Genomic DNA, 26648 nt, shown 5'->3' with positions numbered 1-26648 from the left:
GTGCAGGTAAAATGTTCTAGGCACAATGCCAGTAAGTGGGGGATACAAGAATAAATATAACAGTATGTCCGTGTCCTCAAGAGGCTATAGTAGTGGAGGCACATTTAGAATTAAATGCTTAGGATACAACCCTCTTAGCCCACTATAATTGAACTTATAGAATTCTGTTCTTCCAAAAGGCTCCCACAAGTCATAAAGACATATGCACAGCTGTTCACTATAGCAAAAAATTAGAGACCATCTAAATGTCTACCAACAAATAAGTAATAGTACATCCAAATGGAATAAAGGATGAGGGGTGTGTGTGTGTGTGTGTGTACGCACTAAGATATATGAATATCCACAATTTATTGTTTTATTGTTACGGGAGAAAAGCTAGTTTCAGTATAATAACTATAAATGACCCCATTTTTATAAAAAGAATGTGACACATACACAGAGGAAAAATTATGGAATTATATATGCCCGAATTTATAAGTAAAGACCACTTCCAGAGGGGGGGCAACTTTTTAACTGGCATGCAATATTTGTATTTTTTTAAACCTCCAACGCTATGGAAATCTGAACCAAGTCCTATAGAAACACAGAAAGTTAGAGAAATTAACTCTGAATAGGAAAGACAAGGTAGGCATCAGTTTGGACTCAATTCTAAAAGTGGAGTAAAAATTAACCTGATTGAGAAAGGGAGTGGAGCAGTCCAAGTTGAAGGAACTGTGTGTCCAGAGCACTGGGGTAGGAGAGAAAAGAATGTTTTTATTGCTTGTATAACTCACATAGTCCAAGTCCAACACATAGAAGCTGGTGTCTTAGACCAGGGCAAGGATACTCTGGCAAGACTCTCATCAACTATGGTACAAGAACCTCTGTGCTGCCTTCAGATCCTCTCCAGAGCCTTAGGGAAATGCCTTGACCCTAGTCTCATAGCCTTAAGGAGGAGAGCCTCTTTGCTCTGCATCTAGATGCAGTATAGGGCTTTTCATTTTGTTATGCATATAAGGAGTGTGCATGGAGGCACATCCAAACACCAATAAACCAGACTGACTGGAATAGGAAGATCAAGCATTTATTGAGTGTCCATTCTGTGCCAGGTCCTGAACATTAGAAATGTTGAAATAAACAAGGCAAACTTTCTGCTCTTGCAATGTTTAATAGTCCAGTGGGAGGCAGGGAGGTCAGCAAATAATCATAACATAGCAAAACAAACGTTAGCAGATTGATGTGTAAAGTGGAATGGGGTTACAAGTGAAAGAAACCAGATTCGAAAGGCCACATATTGTGTGATTCCATTTATATGAAATGTCCAGGATAGGCAAATCCATAGAGACGGGATGTTGTTGCCAGGAGTTGGGGGTTAGAGGGAGTGGGGAGGGACTGTTAACAGGTACATGGTCTTTTTTGGGGGAGACATGAACATGTTGGAATTGGATAGTAGCGATGGTTGTACAATTCTGTGACGATACTAAAAAACCACTGAATTGTAGGCTTTAAAATGGTAAATTTTATGGTATGTGAATTGTTTCCATTTTTAAGCGCTATAGGAGCACAGAACATTGGTTGTCCTTTCATTTATTAAAGTATTTATCTCCGAAAATGAATTGTTTCTTCAGCTACACTATGGTGCCTATTCTCCAAGTCAAACTATTTTAAAATCCCAAAGTTTTGGGTTTATTCGTGTATCCATCCATTCATTCACCGTCTTACTACATAAGAATCACTATGTGAATTCTTATAGAGTAATATCCAAATACATATACTTGTAAATTCTTATAGACTCAGTCGCTAGCTAAACCCTGGGAGTAGACAGATGAAGAGTTACTAGCTTCAGAGAGCTAACACTCAGACCACTGCTATTAGTTGTGACCCAAGCGACTATAATATATGAAATGGACTTTCAGAAGCATTGTGGGAATTAAGAAATACTGGCAGATCTGTGTGATTAGGAATTTGAGTTATCGGAGTGCTGACATCAATTCAAGGAATAGTTTCAAGCCAGAAAAGCACGTAAATTCAGCAGTAAATTGGATTACATTTCTCATAAATGAAGGTAGGGCAGGCTCACCTGGAGATCATTTAACCTAAATCGGATTAACTATCAAAAGGCAAGAGGCAGGCCAGATTTATTTCATGTTGGCAGATGTGACTGGTGCCCTCCTGAGGCAGCTGGAAATATAAAAAGTCAGGAGAGATGGAATCCTCTGAAGAATGCTCAAAAAGTTCGGCCGCGTAGACTGTTAACAGGGTAGTTTGGACGAGGGCAATGCCAAGATTCTTTTGGAGAACTGCGCCCCCTACAGGTTTTCTCGATCAGCGTCCTGTCAGAGTATTTCCATTTCAAAGAATGGTCAGCAACTTCCTCTGATTGCAATGATGATCCAGAATTTCCAGATAGGAAAGATTTAGAGGTGGCAATAAGGTTGAAAAGAGGGATTCAGTGGCGTTTCTGCTGCATTTACAGAGTTTTAATTCAATTTATACAGTTACTTGGTTGGGGAAGCAAGCTGATCAGGGATTAGAAGACTACACCTTCCCCAAAAGACCACCCTAGGGCCACCACTACACAAAGCATGGAATCCCACGGGAAAGAACCTATTTTTGTTTCAGAGCTGGAATTTAAACACAGACCCGTCTGATGGAGTAGGGGCTCCTTGAGGGAAATATGGGAAAATTTTTGCAAATAAGAAAGAAGGCTTTGCAGAGGGGGCTTAATAAAGCTGCAGGGCCCAGAGGTATGAACGAGCAAAGATCTGAGGTTTATTGTGAGGCTTTTTCCGCTCCACCCTCACCCCCTTTCCTAACTGCCCCAGACATGCCCTTTTGCTTTGGAAAGGACACTCTGGAGTGTGTCATCCCAATAGCTCCACCTGGGAATCTCTTTGAAAAGGTGATTTATGAGAACAGTAGATGCATTTCCCTGCCGGTCTAAGGTCAGCCCTCTGGGGGAAGGAGGCAACCACCAGTGAGTAGGCAGTGGGTCAACAGCAGCTGCCCAGAAGAGGCACCATAATACTGCAGGTAGGGGCACTGATCACGTGAGAGGCCAGCATCCCTACCCTATCAGACCACCTCTCCCAGATTCCTAGAGGGAAAAGCCCTTTTTCTACAACCCACAATTTGAGAATTATCAAGAATATTTGGACTGGAGAATCCTGGGAAAAACATGTGGGATGACTGACTAAGCAACAAGGTGGGGACTCGGAACATCATAATGGCTATTCACCAGCCAGTGGAGCCCGGACCATATAATTTCCATGGGTAGCATCTGATGTGTGTATTCAGTAAACTGAACTCAATACTTGAATCATTCTCCAATTTTTTGTAGACTATACTAATCTTTGCCACATTAAAAGACAATTTGCTACTGTATAAGAAGTGTGAGACAAAGTAGGGGGGAAACACTTCTAACATAAGGCAGAATGTGGCAAGGGCTACGTGAGAAATAGAATGAGTGTCCTGCATTCACAGGCAGAAAAGAAAATTATAACAGATCCACGTACATCTTTATCAAGGAGGTAGCATTTGAGCTGGGGACTTGAAAGACGGAGAGTTTGAATACAGCAGTAGGTGTGGAGGAGACAATGAGTATAAAGGCACAAATGTGGGGAAAGATAGAATATATTCAAATTTGGTGAAATTATACATTGTGAGTGCAAACTGTAAGAGGAATATGCCAAAAACACAAGTTCAGTAATCTCGAGGACACTTTTTTTTTTAATGTTCAGTTATTTTTGAGAAAGAGAGAGAGAGAGAGAGCAAGCTGGGGAGGAGCAGAGAAAGGGACACAGAGGATCCAAAGCAGGCTATTCGCTGTCAGAGCAGAGCCCAATGTGGGGCTAGAATTCACAAATCGTGAGATCATGACCTCAGCCAGTCAGAGGCTTAACTGACTGAGCCACTCAGGCGCCCCTATGGAAATGTTTTTAATGAAGACATCATGATTTACTTTAACAATCTTCTGTGGAAATCTAAGTGTGGAGAGAGAACTGATGACACCCTCTGCTCTCCTCCTTTGCTTCCAAAATACTCAACATAGAGAGAGGTGCCTGGGTGGCTCAGTCGGTTAAGCGCCTGACTTCAGCTCAGGTGACAGTCTCATGGTTCATGAGTTTGAACCCCACAAGGAATCAGTGAGTTTAAGCCCTGTGTTGGGCTCTGCACTGAAACCTGCTTTGGATTCTCTGTCTCCCTTTCTCTCTGCCCCTACCCTTCTCTCTCTCAAAAATAAATAAAAAACAAAATCAAAATATTCAACACAGAAAAGTACAAAGAATGATACAACACCTATACACCCCATTCAAGATTTTACCAATTTTAATCCTTTTCCATGTTTGTTTTCAGCCTTATTTTTAAGAAATCTTTTTCCAATACTTTACTGATAACAAGCAAGGCTGCAATAAATATCCTAATGATAATAAGAGGCTACATTTGTTGAGTGCTTACTCTGTGTCAGCCACTGCCATATGTGAATTAATTCATGCACAGCAACTATATGCAGAAGGTACTAGATTTACCTCCATCTCACAGATGGGTTACTAACAGAAAAGCTACATCACTTTCTCCAGATTTAAGGGCCAAAAAATGGTGGGGCTGGAATTGGAATCCAGATAGCCTGACACTTTTTAAAACCACTAAGTTAAGCTTTGCTTGGTCTTCTATGTCTCCCTGGGCCTTGTATGAGAATTCCTCTAAGGCAGTGGTTCTCAAAATTAAACGTGCACCAGAATCATCTGGAAGGTTTTTTAGACCAGATTGCTGTCAATCCCTCCCCCACCTGAGGTTTCTGATTCAGTACATCTGGGATGAGGCCTAAAAATGTGCATGTCTAACAACTTCCCAGGTGATGCTGAGTCCGCTAATTCTGGAACGCACTTGGAGAACCACTGCTCTGAGGAGAATAGACCTACACATGGAATCACTAGGTTGTAGGATATACTCGCTTTGGCAGCACATATACTAAAATTGGAAGACTACAGAGAAATATGCATCTTCTACTGTATTTGATAATGACCAATTTCTCTCAAAGTGATCACACCAACTTACACTCCCACCTGCAGTGGATGAAAGTTCCATTTGTGCACATTCTCAACAACACTTCATAAAGTCATTAAAAATTTTACCAACCTGGGGAGCTTGGGTGGCTCAGTTGGTTGAGTGGTCTGACTCGATTTCAGCTCAGGTCAAGATCCCAGGGTCATGGGTCATCAGGCTCTACACTGAGCATGGAGCCTTCTTGTTTCCTGTATGAAATGTGCATGATTCTGTTCTGACTTCATAGTCACTTTCAGGCTTGTAAATCTGTTAATGCTCGCTCAATAATATATTGTGTTCTTTTGTCTATATTGGTACAGAGGGATCTTTTGTTGGCAAGATTGCTTCCTTTACACAGCGGAACCACCCAGTCTCACTGATACATATACACCCCTTAAATCTTCGTGTTCCCATATACACATAGGTCTCTTTCTGAGCTTTCTTTTGTTTCATTGCTCTATTTATCTGTCTTTGCATCAGTTCCACACTGTCTCAGTTAAGGTGACTTTTTAATCAATCCTAATATCTAACACAGTTAAGTCTCCCCACCCAACTTGTTCTTCTTCAAAATTGTCTTGACTGTTCTTGGCCCTTTACCCTTCTTATAAACTTCAGAATCTGCTTGTTAAGTTCTGCAAAAATCTTTGAAATTTTGGTTGGAATTCTGAATTTAGAACTAAATCTTGGGAGACCTAACATCTGAAAAATATTGTTTTCCCATCCATAAATACGGAATTATCTCTCTAGTTATTCAGGTTTTCTTCAATGTCCTTCAAGACCTTTATGAAGAAAATAATAAAATATTGTTGTATATCTTATCCTACATCTATTCCTAGGTACTTTATAGGTTTTGTGCTACTGTGAATGGTCTTTTGAAGAACTGTGTTTTCTAATTAGTTATTTTTGATGTGTGGGAATGCTGTTGATTGTTTTATGTTGCTCTTGTATCCAGCAACTTTGCTGAACTTTTTTAGTTGTAAGAGTTTGGAGTGGATAGTCTTTGGTTTTCTAGGTAAAGAGATGTTTTTATCTCTTCTTTCTCAATTCCTGTATAGAAATAAAAGGCTTTTCTCCTTTAATCCATTACTTTGTTAAATGCCTAGACACTGCTTAACCCATTGTAAACTCAATACACAAATTAAAAAAAAATTTTTTAATGTTTATTTATTTATTTATTTTTAAAATTTTTGTTTTCAACGTTTTATTTATTTTTGGGACAGAGAGAGACAGAGCATGAACGGGGGAGGGTCAGAGAGAGAGGGAGACACAGAATCTGAAACAGGCTCCAGGCTCTGAGCCATCAGCCCAGAGCCCGATGCGGGGCTCGAACTCACGGGCCGCGAGATCGTGACCTGGACGCTTAACCGACTGCGCCACCCAGGCGCCCCAATGTTTATTTATTTTTGAGAGAGAGACAGAGGGTGAGTGGAGGAGAGACAGAGAGAGAGGGAGACACAGAATCTCAAGCAGGATACAGGCTTCGAGCTGTCACCACAGAACCCGACACAGGGCTCAAACTCATGAATCGCAAGTCGACTGAGCCACCCAGGCGCCCCTCAATAAACAAATTTTTTAATTAATATAATGGATTAATCTATTTTCTTCCTTGCCTTCCTAGGATAAACCATACTTGGTCATTATGTATTAATTTTTATATGATTCTGAGTTTGATCTTCTACTTATTTAAAATTTTGCACTTATTTTCATAGACAAGATTAGCTCATACTTTTATCCCCTGATAACAACCTTGAATGTTTTGGGTATTAAGGTTGTATTAATCTCAACAATGCATTGGGTAGCTGTCTCTATTATTCTATTATTTGAAGAGTTTGTGGATTGTCTGTGCCTCCAATGTTTGGTAAAACCTCTGAAACCATCTAGGCCTGATGTCTGTTTGAGGGCAACATGTTCAACTCTGATTTAACAGTTATTTGCTTTTTTGGGGGTTTCCTATATCTTCTCCAATCTTGATATCTTAGTCTTCTAAGAAACTGTCCATTTCATCGACAATTTCTAATTTAATTTCACTAAAGGCATTCGGAAAACTCCACCCCCAAAAGTGCCACTCTATCATATTAAGTTAAAACCACTTAAAATTAGCAATGCAAAAAGGGCATTCTAACTTTCCTGCAAGCAGGAGATAAAACTCCCAAGTAAAAGGTGCCCTCCCTGAACCAGGAGGAAGAGAGACATTTTTATCACTAGAGGGCGGCACTTCACCCCTCCCTGTGAGCGGGGAAGTTGAGGCCAAGAGAAATCTGTGCAAATCCTGTTAAACTAACTCTTCTCTTTGTGGTCACTAACCGCCCTGGCCCAAATACCTTCGTCTTATCACTTTTCCACAATTTACCACTCTGCCCCACTTAATTATGTGTTGACTCAAACTGCTTCTTTAGGTTTTCATTTCCTTATGAAGGCTCCCATGTCTTACATAGATGTGTATGCTTTCCCCCTTTTAATGCCTTTTGTTACAGGGACCACAGTCAAGAACCTATTAAGGGTAGAATGAAAGGGTTTTTTTCTCCTCTACATCACAAAGTTGCATAGTATTATCTCCAGTCAGGGCTCCTTTTTCATTCTTAATAGTGTTTGAAGAGGAGGTTCCTATGCGAAGTAACCGTTTAAAAGCTTGAACCTAAATAATATACCAAATAGTTATAAACTTACAAATATCATGTGTTTTGAAACTAAAGAAACGTATTCGATTCATAGGTCAAAGAAAAAAAATCACAAAATATTTTGAAAAGTGTAAGTGCTATTCATTATTATAACGGGTGGGTTATAAATTTAGCCTAAGTGCATTTATTTGCACACGCACGAAAAAAAACGTTCAACGAAGAACTTGGAAAAGAAACATCGTAGGAAACTAAAACAAACAAAAACCAAAGATGGGGAAAAAAAACAAAAGCACGACGTCGCGGCGCTTTACGGTCGTCACGCTCACGTGTCTGAGGTCGTGGCGGCCGTGAAGCAGAAGAGGCCGAGAGCCAGAGCCTTGGTGCTGGAACCGGATCCCGAGCCCAAGGACGAGAAGGAGGAGGGAGAGCGGCTGCAGCAAGAAGCGGGTGGTGCCTGTTGTGACATACCGGAGCCACAACCCGCCGCTCCTCCTGCCTCTGCGCGTGCGCAGCGGACTTGGCGCCACTGGCGAGGCCCGGCGGCTTTTCTGTTAGCCCGTGGGTGGTGCGCGCCGCGCCGAGGAGGACGTTCGCGGAGAAGCGGCCGGAGGAGAATAAGGACCACGCCCAGGGGAGGGGCCACGGGCACCCGAAAGCGCTAGCCTCTTATGGCGGCCGCCGAGGGAACTGCAGGCACCTGCTCGGCGTCGCCTGGGACCTCCCCAGGCCGCTGGCGACTCCAGCCTCCGCCCCCAGCGTCCTGAGGCCGCGCTTGGGCGGCGCGGACTGAGGCCCGGAGCACCCAGCTCCGGCTTGGGCTACCGGCCGCTGCCCTTCGTAGAGCTGCGGGAAATTTTTAGTTTTTTGATTGATCTGTCCGTTTCCGAGGTGGGTATGTTAAAAATCTCACACTGGTGTCGAGATTATGTCAGATTTTTTTTCTTCCGATTCTGTCCCCGTTTGCAATATATCACTTGGAGTTCTATTTTTCAGATGCACCCAAGTATCCTTCTGGACCACAACCGGGATTGGAGTGAAGCGGTAGCCTCGGACAAAATTTAAATGCACGCCCAAAAAACTCCGTAATTGAGATAAATAATATTTTCAGGCAATATTTTTGAAAACAAAAGTTTATACCAAAAAAATGATGAATAAAACACAGTTGACCCTTGGAAAACATAGGCTTGAACCGTGTGGGTCCACCTATACAGAGATTTCTTTTTGATACAGTGCTTTAAATATACTTTCCTTAGGGTATTCTTAACATTTTCTTTAGCTTACTTTTAAGAGTACAGTATATAATACATGTCACATACAAAATATGTATCAGCTGTTTATGGTACTGGTAAGGCTTCTGGTCAAGGGTAGGCTATTAGTCAAGTTTGGGGAGAGTCAAAAGTTATGTGGGGATTTTCCTCTAGGGGAGGGTGAAGTAGGGCTCCTTACTCCTAGGGTGTTCAATGGTCAGCCTTCCTACAATTTAAAAAAAAACAAAATTTGACCCTGCACTTGCATGACAGGTCTAAATGTACCTTCTTGGTGAACTGATACTTTTTATCCTTCTGTAAAATTCCTTTAGTCCTACTGCAAGTTTTTGCCTAAATTCTACTTTTCTACTATTAATATTGTGACACTAACCTTTTGGCTAAATTTACTTATTCGCCTTATTTTTTTGTTTTCTTTTTATCATCCTCCCCCCCCCCTTCCTTCCTTGGATTGATAAGTTTTCTTTCTTTATTTTGTTTTTTTACTGAAAATTTAGCTTGGGTTAGGTCAAGGAAAAACTCCCTTGGGAAAATATCGACACTATCTCAAACGTTTTTGAGTTTGAATGGTTTGAATAAACTCATCATTTTACTAATGAAAGTGATAGGTCAATAAAATTCCATAAGCATTTGTGTAGTACCTACCTTGTGTCTTTTATTGTTCTAAGCACTAAATATACAAAAATTAGTAAGTCATGGTACCTGCCCTCAGGATACCTCCAATAGCAGATGTTTTTCTAACGTTATCTTACAGGACCTCCTTTCTGCACGTGACATTGGTACCCATTCCTTCCTGGAAATTTTCCATATCCCAGATTAACAAAATACGCATCTCTCCTAATTCTCCTAATACTGAGAAATTGCATTCTCTGCTCTTGAACCCCTCCTCTCCTCAACAGTTATTCCTCAAAGGTCCATCCTTGACCTTCCACTCTTCTTTCCATTCACATCTCATGCTTTGAATTACTACCTATGTCGGTAACTTTTAAATATCTTTATCTACTTTACCCTTTATGCCAGTAATCCTGACGTATGTTTAACTGTTGTTTTTTTTTTTTTTTTTTTTTTTTTTTTTTTTTTTTTTTTGAGAGAGAGAGCATGAGTGGGGGAAAAGAGCAGAAGGAGAGAGAAAGAATCTTAAGCAGGCTCCATGCTCGGCACAGAGCCCAACGCAGGGCTTACTCCCGCCACCCTGGGATCATGACCTGAGCCAAAATCAAGTCGGATGCTCAACCAACTGAGACACCCAGGTGTCCGTCCACTGCTGTTGAACATACATCCGAATAGTCCACAGGCTGTAGATAACTCAATAAATCCCGGACTGAAGACATTATTTCCTACCACTGAAACATCCTTCCTTTCCTTGTCTCACTGAAAGGTCATTTACTGCTACCCAAGCCAGAAACCCAAGTGTCACGCCATCCTCTGGCACTCCACAGCCAGTCACAAACTTCTGTATATTTTACTCTCTGTGACGTTTCTCAGATTTGTCCCCCACCTTCTCATCCCTGTTACCACTGCCCGAATTCAAGACCTCATCAAGTCTCCTTTCACCCAGTCTTGCTGTTTCCTTATGTGAGTCCGTGGTGCCACAACATCCTTTGCTTTCCTGTCATTACCGTGTATAAAATGAAGGGTTGATAGGACTATGGTTTTTTTTTAATTTTTTTTAATGTTTATTTATTTTTGAGACAGAGAGAGACAGAGCATGAACAGGGGAGGGTCAGAGAGAGGGAGACACAGAATCTGAAATGGGCTCCAGGCTCTGAGCTGTCAGCACAGAGCCCGACGCGGGGCTCGAACTCACGGACCGCGAGATCATGACCTGAGCCCAAGTCGGCTGCTTAACCGACTGAGCCACTCAGGCGCCCCAAGGACTATGTCTTTTGACTGTGAGCTCCCTCAGTGTATCTGTGTGCCCACACCACACAGAACAGTGCCTGGTATTCGTGCTCAATAAATGTCTCTTGAGCTGAACTAAGCTCTCATGTCTTCTATTTCATTTTATCTTGTTTTAAGGCTTATAATGCTATTAAAATTATTTTCCTTTTTTTTTTTATTTTTTTTTTAGGAAATAAGATTATCAGTGTTTGGTCAAGGTCTTATGTCCCAAATGTCCTTAAATTACACAATGCTTTTAGAAACTTCATCCCTACACCCTCAAGTAATTAGGGGTCAACTCATGATGATAAATCACTTGCCCCATTATATTTAATAATTTAAAGATATCAGTGTCTCATTAAAAGTCTTACTATTTGTCTTGCTATTAAAGTGTTATCGCTCTCGATTCTGTTGGTTTGGGGTTTTGTTGTTGTAATGTTTCCAGTATTAAGTGTCAGAGAGTTGGGTGGGTGATTTGCCACGATTGTCTGTCCCTGATTTGGTTCTGCCTGTGATCCAATTTTGGACCAAGGCTTTAAAGATTTCCTGCCCAAGATCTGTTCAGATGAACACTAAAACACTTCACATCAAATCTGTGATGTGAAAATTAGATTCTGATTTTTAAGGAAATGATTCTGTTATTACAGAGAGATGAACCAGCCTCCTCTCTTACTTGGATGTATCGTATAGTCTCTTGCCACTCAAAATGTGGTTCCCAGAGCTGCAGGAATGGCATCACTCGGCGGCTTATTAGAAATGCAGTTTGCGGGGCGCCTGTGTGGGTCAGTCGGTTAAGAGTCGGACTTCGGCTCAGGTCGTGATCTCATGGTTTGTGAGTTCGAGCCCCGTGTTGGGTTCTGTGCTGACAGCTCAGAACCTGGAGCCTGCTTCAGATTCTGTGTCTCCTGCTCTCTCTGCCCCTCCCCTACTCACATTCTGTCTCTGTCTCTCTCAAAAATAAACATTAAAAAAAGAAAGAAAGCAGTTTGCAAAACACCGGTATAAAGAACACTTTATAGAACACAGTAAAGTGGAAACAAAGCAAATGTTATGCCACTGTTGGGGAAAGGATTCCTAGGATAAAGATAAAAACAATAAGATTCATTTGCCTGCTGTCAGTTTGTCTCAAGTTTGTGAGTGCAATTTAAGAAGAGCGATATGTAAATAAACATGTATGTGTTTGGTTAAGGATACATTTCCCTATTCTAGTGGACTTCACGCCTTAATGGAGCCACATCACATTGTGGATATAACCACAAATGGAGGTGTCCACTGCTAACATCGAGGAGGTGGGAAGGACTCACCAAGCAATGAGGCATGAGATTGCTATGCCCAAATAATATCCTCCCAAATAAAATCCTCCCAGATATTTTTGGAACCCTGGGATAATGTAAAGAGTGAATGAGGCTTTTTCTTTACCTTCATATGAAGACATTTGGTCACTAACGCTTCTCACAGCATGGATACTTGTACCGGTCAGGGAATATTCCTGAAGGGGATCAGGATAATTTTGTGCCATAGGGACATGCCGAAAGGCATTACTGCACAGTGGTTAAGCATACAGAGACAAACAACCAGGCTCGACTCCTGGCTTTATCACTTACAAGCTTATGTTGGATGAGTTACTTCATTCTCTCTGTTTCAGTTTCTTTATCTGTAATATGAGGATGGTAATAGCACCTTCTTCACGGGGGTGTTGTGACGACTGCTTGAGTTTATGCATTAAGTGCTTAGAACAAGCTGACAGGGGCACCTGGTGGTTCAGTTGGTTGAGCGTCCGACTTCAGTTCAGGTCATGGTCTCATGGTTCGTGAGTTCAAGCCCCTTGTCAGGCTCTGTGCTGGCAGCACGGAGCCTGCTTGGGATTCTTTCTCCCTCTCTCTTTCTCTCTCTCTGCTCCTCCCCCAATTGCACACTCTCTCTCTCAAAAATGAATAACCATTTATTAAAAAAAAAAAAAACAGGCTGACAAATGGTAAACACTCAATAGTTAGAAACAAAATCACATCACCTGCCCCACAGTAGGCATCCAGGTGTCAATATTAAGTTTGTGGAATGCGCCCACTGTCCATTTACTGCCCCTCCGCTTCAAATTCACCCTTAATGGCCAGTTCTAGGGAATTAAGATGGGCCCTTTAAATATTTTTCCTTCACGGGCTGGCACGATGTTAAACCTTTGTCAGTGGAGGACACTGGAAAGGCATTGCAGCAAGAGGGGTTTCCTTCCAGGTTCCAGGGTGTGCCCCTATCATTTCTGCAGCACCAGGCTCTGGGAGCACATGACAGCCAACAGCACCCCCAACTCGGGGCAGTTTGGGGGCAGAGTGTCTCCAGTGAGACACCTCCCTGTGAAGAACTTGCTCCTGCAAACTGGAAGGCAGACCAGTGATTTTCCTGCCACTCGGTGAGCCATGGCTGTGCCCTCTCTAACAAGGTCTGAATCTCAGCTGGGCAGGGAAGGGGTAATGGGATCTCTTCCCTCAAAAACTCCACTTCAGCCCTACCAGTATCAGCCCTACCCAGCCCTGTATTCTTCAGGGTTCTGTGTGCCTCCTAGCCTATCTCTTGCTATAGCTAATAATTTGTTATATTAAACTTTCCCTGTTCAAATTCATGTCTGGTTTTTGTCTCTTAATTGGACTCTGATAATGAATGGATAAATGAGACTTCAATGTTCTAAATTATTCCTGGAAGTTTGTATGTTGTCTCTAAGATGAATGAGCCAAACTTTTAAGAAATGCCTATGTGTGTGAAACAGCTATACTGTTATCTATGATTAAGTGAAAGAAAAATTAGGTAATGTGTAGATTGTTGTCCTTTTTATGTTTTTTAAAAATCTGTGTCAGTGTGTGTGAGTTCATATTTGTAAATGCATAGAGAAAGTTCTGGAAGGATACACAGAACCCAGAGGGGTTATTTATTACCTCTGGATGGGGCAGAGGGATGAAAGGAATAGAGAAAAGGAAACTTCATATATTTTATTCTATATTTTAAAAATTTACACTGTTTGTTACTTTTTTAAAAAAAATTTAATGTTTATTTATTTTTGAGAGAGAAACAGAGACAGAGACAGAGCATGAGCAGGAGAGGGGCAGAGAGAGGGAGACAGAACAGGAAGCGGTCTCCAGGCTCCACTCTCAGTACAGAGCGCAATGCGGGGCTCAAACTCACTGTGAGATCATGACCTGAGCCAAAGTCAGAGGCTTAACTGACTGAGCCACCCAGGTACCCCAAGTATTTGTTATTTTATAATTTTTATAATTTTAGGAATTCAATTATTTGATTTTTGTGACTTTCCATAATTTTAATTGATTAATTAATTTTAGAAACTTTTTAATGTTTATTTTTGAGAGAGAGAGAGAGAGAGAGAGAGAGAGACAGAATGCAAGCAGGCGGGGGTGGGGAGGGGTGGAGAGGGGCTGTGAGACACAGAATCCGAAGCAGGCTCCAGGCTCTGAGCTATCAGCACAGAGCCCAACGTGGGGCTGGAACCCACAAAATGCAAAGTCATGACCTGAGCCAAAGTTGGATGCTTAACTGACTAAGCCAACCAGGTGCCCCTCATAATTTTAATTTAAAAAGTTAGTGATAGCGATGCCTGGGTGGCTGGGTCGGTTAAGCATCTGACTCTTGGTTTTGGCTCAGGTCATGATCTCACAGTTCGTGGGTTCAAGCCCCTTCATCGGGCTCTGCGCTGATGGTGCGGAGCTTGCTTGGGATTCTCTCTGCCCCTTCACCACTTGTGCTCTCTCTCTCTCTCAAAATAAATATATAAACTTAAAAAAAAAAGTGATAGAACCTGGCAAGAGGAAAGGAAAGGAAAGGAAACTAACAATTATTGAGCACCTCTTCTATTCTATGCCCAACACTTTCCTTGTTATCTCATATAATCCTGAGAATAACTAGGTAAGAGAGGCATTGTTATTCCTGTTTTACTGTTAAGAAAACTGGGGTTCAGAACGTTAGACAATTTCTCAAGTTCATGTAGTTAGAATTCTGACTTGACCTTTTGGAATCCAAAGAGACTCTTCCCAGGCTTGCCAGCATTTCTCAAACAAGGTTTCATAGCAGGGGGCTCATGAGCGTGTTCTCAGGGTTTATGAGCTCTCCAGACAATTCCTAAATTTTAATATGTCATCTCGATCATAATATTTAAATAGACATGTTCTGGATCTTCTGGAAGACTATCTTAAAAGAGCACTTTCAGGACATTTGAATTTTGCTTATGTTTATGCCTAGTGCTATTATCAGGTCAGATCCTACCTTAATTGTCCTAGGCCAGTCAGAAAGGAACAGAGTGGAATTTTCTAGTGCATTCATGCTAAGGGAGGGCTCAGTTATATCATCCTGGTTCAAACAAAAAAGTGGTGGGGAGAAAACACTTCTCGTTCTGAACATGCTAGCAAATGCACATAAAACTCAAAATCTGCATCTTAAGGATCAGTGCTATATTTGTGTTTGGAACGGTGATGGTAGTTTTGGCCAAATATTAACCATTACTTTAAAGTAATATTGTTCGATTGAACTCTTCTTGGCTTTGCAGTTGTGTTTTTATTTAAATTTAAATTTTATTTTGGTTTTAAAATTGCAGAAAAGATATACACACAGGGGGTTTATAACTGGTTTCATGTTTATATACCAAGTAACAGTAAAATAATTAAAGGTTACCACTGAGAGTAAAAAGAATGTTTTCCTGTAAAGGGGCCCATGTATGACTCAGATTTGAGAAGGCTGCTCTTATATTATTCTGTTTCTCCAGACATAGAAAAAGGACATTTAAAAAAAACCCTGAACTACAGTATAAATACTATGACTGGGTTCCTTAACCAAAATCTAGACTCTTATTCTAACAATGGTATTGAATTTAAGGAAAGCAGGGTGTGTTGTTTTAACAGAAGGGCATACCTGGAGAGAAATCGAAGAACAGGTTGGTGGCCCTCATGTCAGGCCCCTCAGGGACCACTCCTGGGGAAGTGGAGGGTCCTGACTGTGCAGAACGACTTTCAAGTCCAAATGCATATTCTTTGTTTTTTTAATGCTTATTTATTTTTGAGAGAGAGAGAGAGAGAGAGGGAAGGCACAGAGAGAGAGGAAGACACAGAATCCGAAGCAGCTCCAGGCTCTGAGCCGTCAGCACGGAGCCCAACGTGGGGCTCAAACCCACGAGCCGTGAGATCATGACCTGGGCTGAAGTAGGACACTTAACTCACTGAGCCACCCGGGCGCCCCTCAAGCACAAATGTACATTCTTGGTAATCCTCCCTAGCGAGTGCCCTATAATTAAAACAAACAGAAAATAAAATGTCTTTTTAGGATGCAGATGACAAGTCCCCAGCAAGTGCCTGTGTGAGGAGGAACCATCCTGCTGTGAGAAAACGGGTTGTCAGAACCCAGTCGGTTTGGGACTGTGAGGCAAAATGCCTCACCCTGCATCTGCCAGAGACGAGTGGAGCCTTAGTCTGAAAATACCTATAGTAACAACAGCCAGCCCACAAAGCCCTGGATTGTGGCTTTAAATAATCTGGCTTAGGGCCACCGGAGTGGATGATAGACATTTTTATGGACTCGGTTTTGAGTTCTGGGAGCCAGCAGCCACGTCAGCAGGTGTATATACCCTCCTACCTTTGGGTAGAATCCAAGGCTTTTAATTACAGGTAAGTCAACTGCTTCCTGATTCATGCAAAATGCTTTGAGAATGCCCATTACTGAGCCATAACATTAAAATGGCCATTTAAGGCACCATTAAGGCAGTGGAACCATCGGTGCCTGGAAGAACAAAATGTATTTCTCAAAGTTACCAACTGGCACAGACCACTTCCCGATCCCCTCCCGGAGCCTGTGACAATTGTCAAAGCCACTTAAACCTCCTTCCCTGCACTTCCCCGTATTCCCCACCTCCCTGCCTCCCTCCTCTCCTGCTCCTCCCCCAGGTCTGAGTCCCTTAGAGCCTCCCACAGGGCACGTGGGACACACAGATACTCCATGGAAGGCTTTTATGGAAAGCAGTGGGTTACCCCTCTAGGTTCCACAACTGCTCTCAGGCCTACCCTCTCGTGTATTTTAACCCAACATCACTTATTTTTAGACGGCAGAGGGTTGGGCGCTTCCCAGATCGTGTGATTTTCCTGTGGCCCGAACTGCCTTAGGAAAAGCCCTGGGAATCACCCAAAAGGCCACTGCGGGGTCTCCTCAGTTCTCTTTCTTTCTTTCATCACCAACTGGACCTTTTTCAAACACCTCTGTGTTTTGCTGTCCCACCTTCTCTGCCAGGACTCGGTCCCATGGGAAGTCTGGCCTTGGGTCTGGCAGGGGCATCCCTCATCACCCCTGCCCCTCTGCCTGCCTGTCTCTCCCTCCTCTCCCACAGGACAGCTGCTGTGATTGCTGAGGGGCAGCTGGAAACATGTGAGGAAGCTGAAGGGAGATACATTTCAAAGCTTTATGTGAAAAAAAAAAAAAAGTGCATTGCCAAAACTAGAAATAAAGCCTGAGCAGGTAAGCCTTTGAGAAACAGTGAAAGTGAATCCTAAAATTTCAATGGTGAGTTCTTCTGAAAAATTTTTACAGAAACATAGAAAATGATACACTTGTGTCTTTGTCTTGATAAGATAGATAGATTGATAGAAATGAAGAAGAGATTATCCAGAGAGAAATGAAGAAGAAATTATCTAGATCTTTCCATGCTCGGTAATACAAGCCCAGTACATTGGTGCACTATATCGGGTCCCCTAAACAAATGCCTACAGGAACCAGGCAGTTAATAGGACGATAGCCAACTTCAGAGAAGGACAGGGGCTACTGCGCTCTAGCCAATTCCTGCCGGAGGACATGGGACCGTTGTTGCCAGATGTGACTTTTCAAGAGAAGCTTTAAAATACAATTTGGGTGTATATGTGAGAATGTATATACGAAATCTGTCAGTTTTTAAGGGTTGGCAAATGCTTTCAAAAGCAGATCAGACACAACTTATATTTCACCTCTCTTCTGGATTTAGAGAATCTATTCAAGGTCAAGTTTCAGAAAAGACGACAGTGGGAAAGAGTCAAGTCAGTCAAGTATTTAGTACTTCTGTTTAGGTTTTCCTAAGTACTGTAGAAAAGATTGCCTCCGGTTCAAATGCAGTTACAATCTCCATATATATGCTAGCAATTCACAATTTGAGTTCTCTTTGATATAATTTGTATGGTTCAGTCTCCTTTATCCTGCATCCCTTCTTAAAGGTCAGATTGCAGTTTTGCTTTTCAGTATCCACAGGGCTGACTTTGTTGCTTCCCAAACCCCTAACCCAGAAGGTGACGTCTGCCTTTCCTGCAGGAACATGCACATTTGTCTCCAGTGTAGCAGGTTAGGGGGAAGGAGGAGACGGATGAATAATAGGGATTTTCCTCCAACCTCTACCTGGGGATTTTCTAAGAGACTGTCATCAGCAAAGGAAACACAGCTCAAAGTTGTTGTGTGGAAAGATCTCATCCTCCATGAGACAAATTACTAATATCTGTTCAAATGAGGTTCCATCCTTCTTGAAGATCAGCAATGTAAATCTATGCCAGTCTCTCGTAGATAACTGGAAATTCCTACCTGAAGAGATCGAACTTCCTGCCCCAAATTGCCGCCAGGACTTCACTCCTTCCTGCTCCATCTTGGGGAGGCAGCACCCCCTCTTCCCACGGGAGGCTTGCATAGCCAACACCCCCACTCACCTTCTGAGGAGGGAAAAGCCAGACAGGCAGCCAAGGCCACCAGAGCGAGTCCTGTCTGCTGCATTCCTGCCTGCCCCACCAGCCCCGGGCTGTACCACAGGTGAGGCTGTAGGATCAGGAAATGAGGCTGAAGGTGTCCTTGGGTGCAGAGAGTGTGGAGGAAAAGTAAGCCGGGCAGCCCCGCCCTGGGAGGTGCTGGGGTACCTATTTCTCATATTTCTTTCCTTGAGACCAGGCTCTTTCTTACAACCAGAACTGTGTACAGCCACCTGGGGGTCTAGCAATGTCAGCGGTGATCTGACAGTTGGCAAGGTCATTGAGAGTTGGGGGTGTGCATCGGAATCATCTGGGAACCATTAAAAAATAGCTGTCTACTCGAATCCATCCACACACCTAGAATTCAGGATTTGGAGTAGGGGACTAGTGATTTGAATTCTTTTGAAGCTCCATAGGTGATTCTGATGGACACCTCCATTGAGAACTGTTGTGTAAAGGAATCCGTTTTTAAGTAGCTTGGTGAAACTAACAGTTTCTGGGGACAAGGGTGACAAGTCATAAAAAAACAGTATTATCTGGTGGAAGGATATGGAAAAATTCGACCCCCCTCTGGCCTTGGTTTGCAGCCAAATTGTTTTCAGTGAAGCTGTTAGTTTATTTAGGAGAAAAGACAGGTAGAAAGGCCTCTTGCCTCTAGGCTATGCCTGGTAGAAAAGAGAGGCCCAGAGCAGATGTAAGCAGGAAGGAGGAGGTGCGAGTTCTAGTCTGGCTTTGTTGCTAATCAGCTTTGAAAATAAGAGCATACGGTAGGGTAAGAATAATTGGATTCTAATCCTGCCTCTTTTACTAACTGGTTGTATAACCTCAGAATATGTACTTAACTTTTCTGCAAATACAAGTCAGGCTGGACGCTCTCCAAAATTTTGCCATGCTTTCTTTATAATTGCTCTGTCTCATGCAGTAACTTCTTGTCCGTATGTAGCCCTTGACCATATGAAATGTGCTCACCCAAATTCAGAGGCACTATGAGCATAAATACACACCAGATTTCAAAGATTTAGTACAAAAAATATAAAATATCTCCTTAATAATTTTCATATTGATTACATGCTGAAATGCTGAAATGAAAAATATTTAGATATTTGAGTTGAATGACACTATTACCATTAAAATCTCTTGTTTCTTTTTACTTTTTTCATATGACTACTCAGAAAATTTTAAGTTACATATGTAGCTTACATTATATTTGCATTGGGCAGTTACTTTGTAAGGTCAAGAGCTGGAGACCAGAATTGTCCCCCCTCTGTCAAGTCATGGTACTTAACCAAACTCCAATTTCACTATCAAGAACAGCTACAGGGGCGCCGGGGTGGCTCGGTCAGTTGAGCGTGGACTTCGGCTCAGGTCACGATCTCGAGGTTCGTGAGTTCCAGCCCTGCATCAGGCTCACGGCCGTCAGCGCAGAGCCTGCTTCACATCCTCTGTCTCCCTCTCTCTCTTCCCCTATAGTACTCGCACTCTCTCTCTCTCTCTCTCAAAAACAAATAAAACATGAAAAAAAAAACCAGGCATAAAAGAGAACAAAATCTTGCTACTTGTAACAACATGTGTGGAGCTAGAGGGAATAATGCTAAGTGAAATAAGTCAGTTCAGAGAAAGACAGAGATTTCACTCATATGTGGAATTTAAGAAACAAAACAAAGAAAAAAAGAGACAAGCAAAAAACCCCCAAACTCTTAAATATAGAGAACAAACTGATAGTTGCCAGAAGGGAGGTGAGTGGGGGGATGGGTGAAATAGGGGAAGGGCATTAAGAGGGCACTTAGCAAGATGAGTGCTGAGTAATGTATAGAATTGTTGAATCACTATTCTGTACACCTGAAACTAATATAATACTGTAGGTTAATTATACTCCAATTTAAAAAATAAATTAAAAAAATTTTTAAAGAGAAGCAAATTAAAAAGGACCAGAGTGATAATAAACTAGGAAACTGGAGCTTTGGAGTACCTGGCTGTAGACAAAGACTGGGGCCCGAACGAAGACCCAGTCACGCAGAGTAGTGGTTCCAACAAGCAAGGGGACCCTGTCTTGATTATGGAGCACAAAGGAGCTGCGGAGGTGACCTGCTTCTCTGCAGTAGAATAAAGCCTCTGTTCAGATGAAATGAAGGGTGACTGTTGGAGAACCCAGAGGGATTTTTAATCCAACAGGAAGGCTGAGCTCAATTTTGATGAGCCTGGGGTTAGAAAGAGCCTGTGTTCTTACTCTTGTACCCTTATTTGCTTCTCTATTTAATGGGACAGCTTCCCTTTCACTGTGTGCTGTTCTGCTAGGGAATGTCACCAGGAGCCTTCCAGGAAGAAGGCATGGGGACAGAATCCAAACACTTGGAAAACACAGGGGCTCTTCCTTGAGTGGTCTCAGGTTAGCATTTTCCCTCTCCTTCCCACTTCTTCCTGGGGCCACTGCAATGAGGTGATGGGTTGGGTAGCGGCTCCTGGAAGACAACTGGTGTTACAAATGGGACTCATGAGATTACCACCATTAGAACGACAGCCCTGGGACAAGGCGTTATGTCAGCCTGGTGTTTAAAGGCAAACATGACACAGACCCGCAGGAGCCCATAAACCACTGGAAATCCCTGTGCCGTGTTGTTATGTAATGAGCACGAGAGCAATGCCGGGCAGGTCAGTTTCACTGGGGGGAGGGCAAACTGAATGGTGGAATTTTTGCCTGTGGGGAACACGGTGCGAGCTAGTTATGGGGTATGTGTGTCTGTGTGTGACGGGATGTTCACCGGGCATCATTCTACCTAGAATTAACTGGGAAGGAGCCTTGAAAGACTGAGATGAGAACAACTTTGATTATTCAAATGTTTTTATCTGGGCTTGGAGCTTCTACAAAACCAAATGAGGAGGAGACTGGGAAATGTGTGCCCTAAGGATCTAGGGAATAGTTGGAGGGTAGAGCCATGGACTCAGTTTGAAGACAGCCTAAAAGTACGTTTGGTTTTGTGTTTCCCACCGTGAAATGTCCCTGGCTAAGAATACCAGGAGGCAAACTTTACAAAATTTTTTTGCAGAGGGGTGGGCGGCTGGGTGGCTTTCTCGGTCTAAGTATCCAACTCTTGATTTTGGCTCAGGTCATGATCTCCCACTTGGTGGGATCAAGCCCCAAGTTGGGCTCTGTCACAGAGCCTGCTTGGGATTATCTCTCTCCGTCTCTCTCTCTCTCTGCCCCTCCCCGGCTTCAGCATACACACTCTCTCTCTCTCTCTCTCTCTCTCTCTCTCTCTTAAAATAAATAAATAAACATTTTTTTTAAAGTTGTTTATTTTACCAGGAAAAAAGCAAATCGTTTTCACCTTAAAGAGAATTAAGTATAAACTCAGACATTTATAAAAATACTTTATACCATCCATGCCCTAGGTAAAATGACCCGTTTGGATTAGGAGGATGAAGAAGAGTTCTATTTTATTTTTTAATTTTATTTTTTATTTCAGAGAGAGAGAGAACACGAGCAGGGGGGAGGGGCAGAGGGAGAGAGAGACAACCTTAAGCACGCTCCACACTCATCAGGGAGCCCAATGTGGGGCTCAATCCCATGACCCTGGGATCATGACCTGATTGAAATCAAGTCAGATGCCCAACCAACTGAGCCAACCAGGAGCCCTGGTAATAATATTTAAATGTTCACTTCATAGAAGGAATTGTTTTCTATATCATATAGCAAACAAAAAAATTATAGAGTTTTCCTTAGAGCATGGAGGATGATTAATTATAAAAATATATATCACTAGGGGATTTATAGGATTGAAATTAGGACCAAGAGCAGTGTGTGTGTGTGTGTGTGTGTGTGTGTGTGATACTTCAGAAAGCTGTATTCTTTCAAAATAAGATAGTACATTTTCCAGCCGAGATGGCTTTTAGCAAAACCAGGCCAGGCTGTGGTTTCATGATTTATATATACTCTGTAGTTAATTAAATGTGTGATGGGGTTGGGCATCAGATATGCTAAAGCAAACAGGGAAGAAAAAATGCAGGACTAATCAGTGGGAACAGAGTTTGAACCTAGAGCCAAAGTAGGGAATTTCCCTAGCACTGAATTTCTTATTCCTGGTTAACATTTTAGTTTCCTCTCCAGACTTAAATGTATAACTGTTTTCTTTTTTAGCATTCATGCCTTCCAGATATAGAAACAATCCAAATTCATCCCAATATCATCATTATCAGTTTTATACTGAGTACGCTGAGGCACAAAAGTTAGGTGACTTGACTAAATTAGTCAATAAATTGGGAATTATAGAGCAGAATAGTATCATAATCTAATAAAAACAAACAGACTGCACCCAGAAAAATCTTAAAAAGAAAAGCAATGGTGGACAACTAGCCTTTTTGGATGTTAAAATATATTATAAATCTACTGTAACTAAAATAGTAGATTCTAGACACCAATGCATAAATCCAGGAGATACAATGCTTGGGAAAATTTAATATATATAATGAAGTTAGCATTTTACATCAGGGAAAACTGTGGTTTATTCAATGGTTTTGAAACAACTGGCTAATCGTGTGAAAAAAGATAAAGTTGAAGATTTAAATTTCAGGCATATTAAATATCTAATGTAAAGAATTAAAATATAGAAGTGTACAAAGGAAATATGGATGATTTTTTTAAAAGTTTGGAACAGGGGAGGTCTTTATTTTTTTTAATGTTTATTTATTTGTGTGTGAGAGAGAGAGAGAGAGAAAGAGAGAGAGAATGAATGGGGGAGGGGCAGAGAGAGAGGGAGAGAGAGACTCCCAAGCAGGCTCTGCCCTGGGGAAGGATTTTATAAGCATAAAACAAGACTCAGAAGCCAAAAAGAAAAGAATGAAAAATTCGACCATACAAAAAAGTGAAATTCCATCATGGAAAAATAAAACTCAATTAAAGACAAATGGCAAAAACTTTGTGGGAGGGGTGCCTGGCTGGCTCACTTGGAAGAGCATGCGACTGTTGATCTCGGTGTAATGAGTTTGGGCCCCACGTTGGGTGTAGAGATTATTTAAATGAATAAATAAGTCAAAACTTTTGTAAAAAGTTGTGTGTGGAAAAGAGGGCATTTGTAAGGCAATAGACAACAGACAAAGAGCTTGTATATCAATAAGAAAGAGGCTAACGACTCCCTGAAAAATGGACTGTGGATATGAACGCATAGTTCACAGAAATAAAAAGGCTTATAAATACTTTTCTAATGCTTGGCATTCTTCAAAATTACTTAGACATCAATAAAAACAACAAAATGAGACACATTTTCGTACCTGCCAGGCTGGCAAAAAGCAAAGTATTTCGTATTACAGGGTGTTAGCAAGTATTTAGTAGTAGGTAGCAGGAGTGCAAATTGGTGCAAAGTCTTAGGACATTAATCTGGCAATACCTGTCAATCTAAAATGAAGATATCCTTTGACTTAAGAGTCACGTGGTAATCCACATTCATTTCCTCACAATTGTTAAACACATGGTGGCTTCTGTTTCAAGGTCAGCGGACCTTGAAAGCGGAAGAGTCTCTGATCCCTAGATCCTCTTTTAAAGAGCTCACCTGATTAGGTCAACTCCACCCAGGAGACCTACATCTTCGACTGACTTAAAGTCAACTTTAGGGACTTTAACTACATCTGCAAAATTTCTTCATCGTTGCCACATTCTATTGGTTAGAAGCAAATCACAGGTTCCACCTGCACTCAAGACAAGGGGATGGTACAATAGTGTGGATACCAGGAGGCACAAGTCACCAGGCTCTTAGACATCAGTATTACCAACTATAAAACCATCACAATAAAGAACATCTAATACTAAAGTAGAGCTCATTTCACAGTAGGCACTGTTTCAAACATTTTGCATATATTAAGTTACTTATTGGTCAGGACAATCCTATGGAGTAGGACTTCTTCCTCCTTTTTTACAGATAAGGAAACAGAGGCATAAGTTTAAATAGTTTGCCCAAGGTCATAGAGCTGGTAAGTGTTGGAGCTAGCACTGGAACCCAGGCAGTCTACGTTCAAAGTCCCGTCTTCCTTGCTACACCATGTATGCATTTTGCAAATATGTACAGGGGTACAAAAAGAATTTAATGTTCCTTTGGCTTCAGCCCTTCTTTGTTTGGGAGATGCAGGAAGTATACGGATCCCCCTACTTCTCTGCCATGTTGGCCACCAATCTCAAGAATTTAATGTTCCAATAACTGAGGCTATGTAACAAATATGCCAACACTTGTAGCTTCGGCCACCACAGCATTTGTTGTTTTGCTCATGAGTCTGCTTTTTAGGCAGGGGATGGCTCCACTCCCATCTACACTCAGCATCACCTGGAGTGGTTTGAGGCTGGAAGCTGGAATCATCTGGGCGGGTTACTCACTCCCACACTGGCAGTTGAGGCTGGCTGTTGGCTGGGAACCTCAGTTGTTCTTTATGTGAATCTCTCCATGTGACTAGTTTACCTTCCTCACAGCATGGTGGTTGGGTACGAAGGGCAAGTATCCCATTAGTGAGAGAGCGAGCTGGGTAGAAGCTGTATTGCCCTTGGGGCGCCTGGGTGGCTCAGTTCGTTAAGCATCTGACCCTTGATCTCAGCTCAGGTCTTGATCTCAGGGTCGTGAATTCAAGCCCTGCATTGGGCTCCACACTGGGACTGAAGCATACTTATAAACAAAGAAACAAAAACTTTGTGTGACTCAAGAAGCTGTATGACCTGTCTTGGAATTTACACACTTTCATTTCTACTGCATTTGATTAATCAGGATAGTCAAAAAGTCCTACTCAGGTTGAAAAGGAAGGGGAAAAAGACTTCACCTCTCAGTGGAGAGTGGCAAGGTTCTAGAAGAGCATGAGGACCTGAAATATTGCTGTCAATCTTGCACAAAAGATTGATTAATTTATTTCTGTAGCTCAGAGCTAGCCTGTACTCAAACCATCCCAATAATTTAGCTATTCTTTTCTTCAAAAACGTCAAGAAAAGGGCTCCACAATCTTAAATAATAAAACATTAATGTCTTTCTTTTTCCTGTTTTTATACTCCTAGATCACCTTTTCCTCTTACATTTCCCTTAGGGTGGAGAACAAATGAAATTTTAAGCTCCTATCAGGACTTTGCTGTTGGCTTTGAACCCGAGTGATTATGTTTTCTTTCTTTTGGCTGACACTTCAGGGAAGGTTCCTGAGGTAGGACTGTCTAAGACATGCCAGCTCTTATCTTCTAAAAAAATAGGGAAGGATGAAGGAAATAAGACCATTCAGTCATTCATCTGTTCAACAAAATATTTGAGTTTCCACCTTGCACTGAGCGCAGCCCTAGGGAAAGAGTAAGTGATGAAGACAGGGGCTCTGCCCTCCAGAAACCCATGCTGCTAGAGGAGGAGAGAAAGGGAAACAACAGCCTCCATATTAATTCCCATGGTAGGGCCCATTCCACCCTGTCGCTCAGGGTGACCCCTTTGTTACTCTCTCAAGTGTGAAAATCATGGTAACCACCCCTTACAGGTCTTTGTCTGCAGCTGGGTCTTTGTCTTGTCTGGGATTGATGCTTAGTAGCACCCAAGTCCTCAGAAAGAAGGCTGCCATTGCTTCAAAATTAGTAAGGCAGTTCCTAAACTGTGTGCCTAGGCACCCCAGGGTACTGAGATGAACTCTTAGGGGTGCAATAGGATATTCTAAATTACTGAGGGAGGGGTGCCTGGGAGGCTTAGTTGTTTAAGCATCCAACACTTGATTTCGGCTCAGGTCATGATCTCATGGTCATGGGGTTGAGCCCCATGTCAGGCTCTGCACTCAGCATGGAGCCTGCCTGGGATTCTCTCTCTCTCTCTGTCTCTCTGCCCCTCCCCCACTTATTTCTCTTTCTGTCTCTCTCTCTCTCTCAAAATAAATAAAAAAACTTAAAGTTTAAATTATTGAGGGAACGATAGGGACATCTGTTGGATACCATCCCACAACCACTATTAAGTCATTTGGATCTAACTAAATAACAGGAGCTATCTGATATTTCTTTTGGCCTAGTGGTGCGGTGAAAAAAATTATTGACATTAAGAACACCAATGGTAAGCGAAGAAAGTTTGGTAACCTTTAGAGTACCTCATCTATCAATTTTCCTGATACTTCCTTCCTCGCATTTTTCTTCAGAGTGA

General features: G+C 42.1%; 1 protein-coding gene across 1 annotated transcript in view; it reads right to left on the bottom strand.

Annotated features, from left to right (window-relative positions):
• Positions 1–26085, bottom strand: part of CCL28 (C-C motif chemokine ligand 28) — a 36333-nt gene extending 10248 nt beyond the window's left edge. The window contains exons 1-5 of the mRNA XM_030328371.1: positions 26003–26085; positions 20495–20618; positions 18490–18595; positions 8307–8486; positions 7970–8191 (exon numbers count right to left, since the gene is read on the bottom strand). Of these exons, the coding sequence (XP_030184231.1) occupies positions 7970–8191; positions 8307–8486; positions 18490–18595; positions 20495–20618; positions 26003–26085 (715 nt within the window). The remainder of the gene's footprint in view (positions 1–7969; positions 8192–8306; positions 8487–18489; positions 18596–20494; positions 20619–26002) is intronic.
• Positions 26086–26648: the final 563 nt, after the last annotated feature.

This window comes from Lynx canadensis, chromosome A1 (assembly GCF_007474595.2).
Source record: "Lynx canadensis isolate LIC74 chromosome A1, mLynCan4.pri.v2, whole genome shotgun sequence".
NCBI lineage: Eukaryota > Metazoa > Chordata > Mammalia > Carnivora > Felidae > Lynx > Lynx canadensis.
This window is presented reverse-complemented; position numbering and strand designations above follow the sequence as displayed.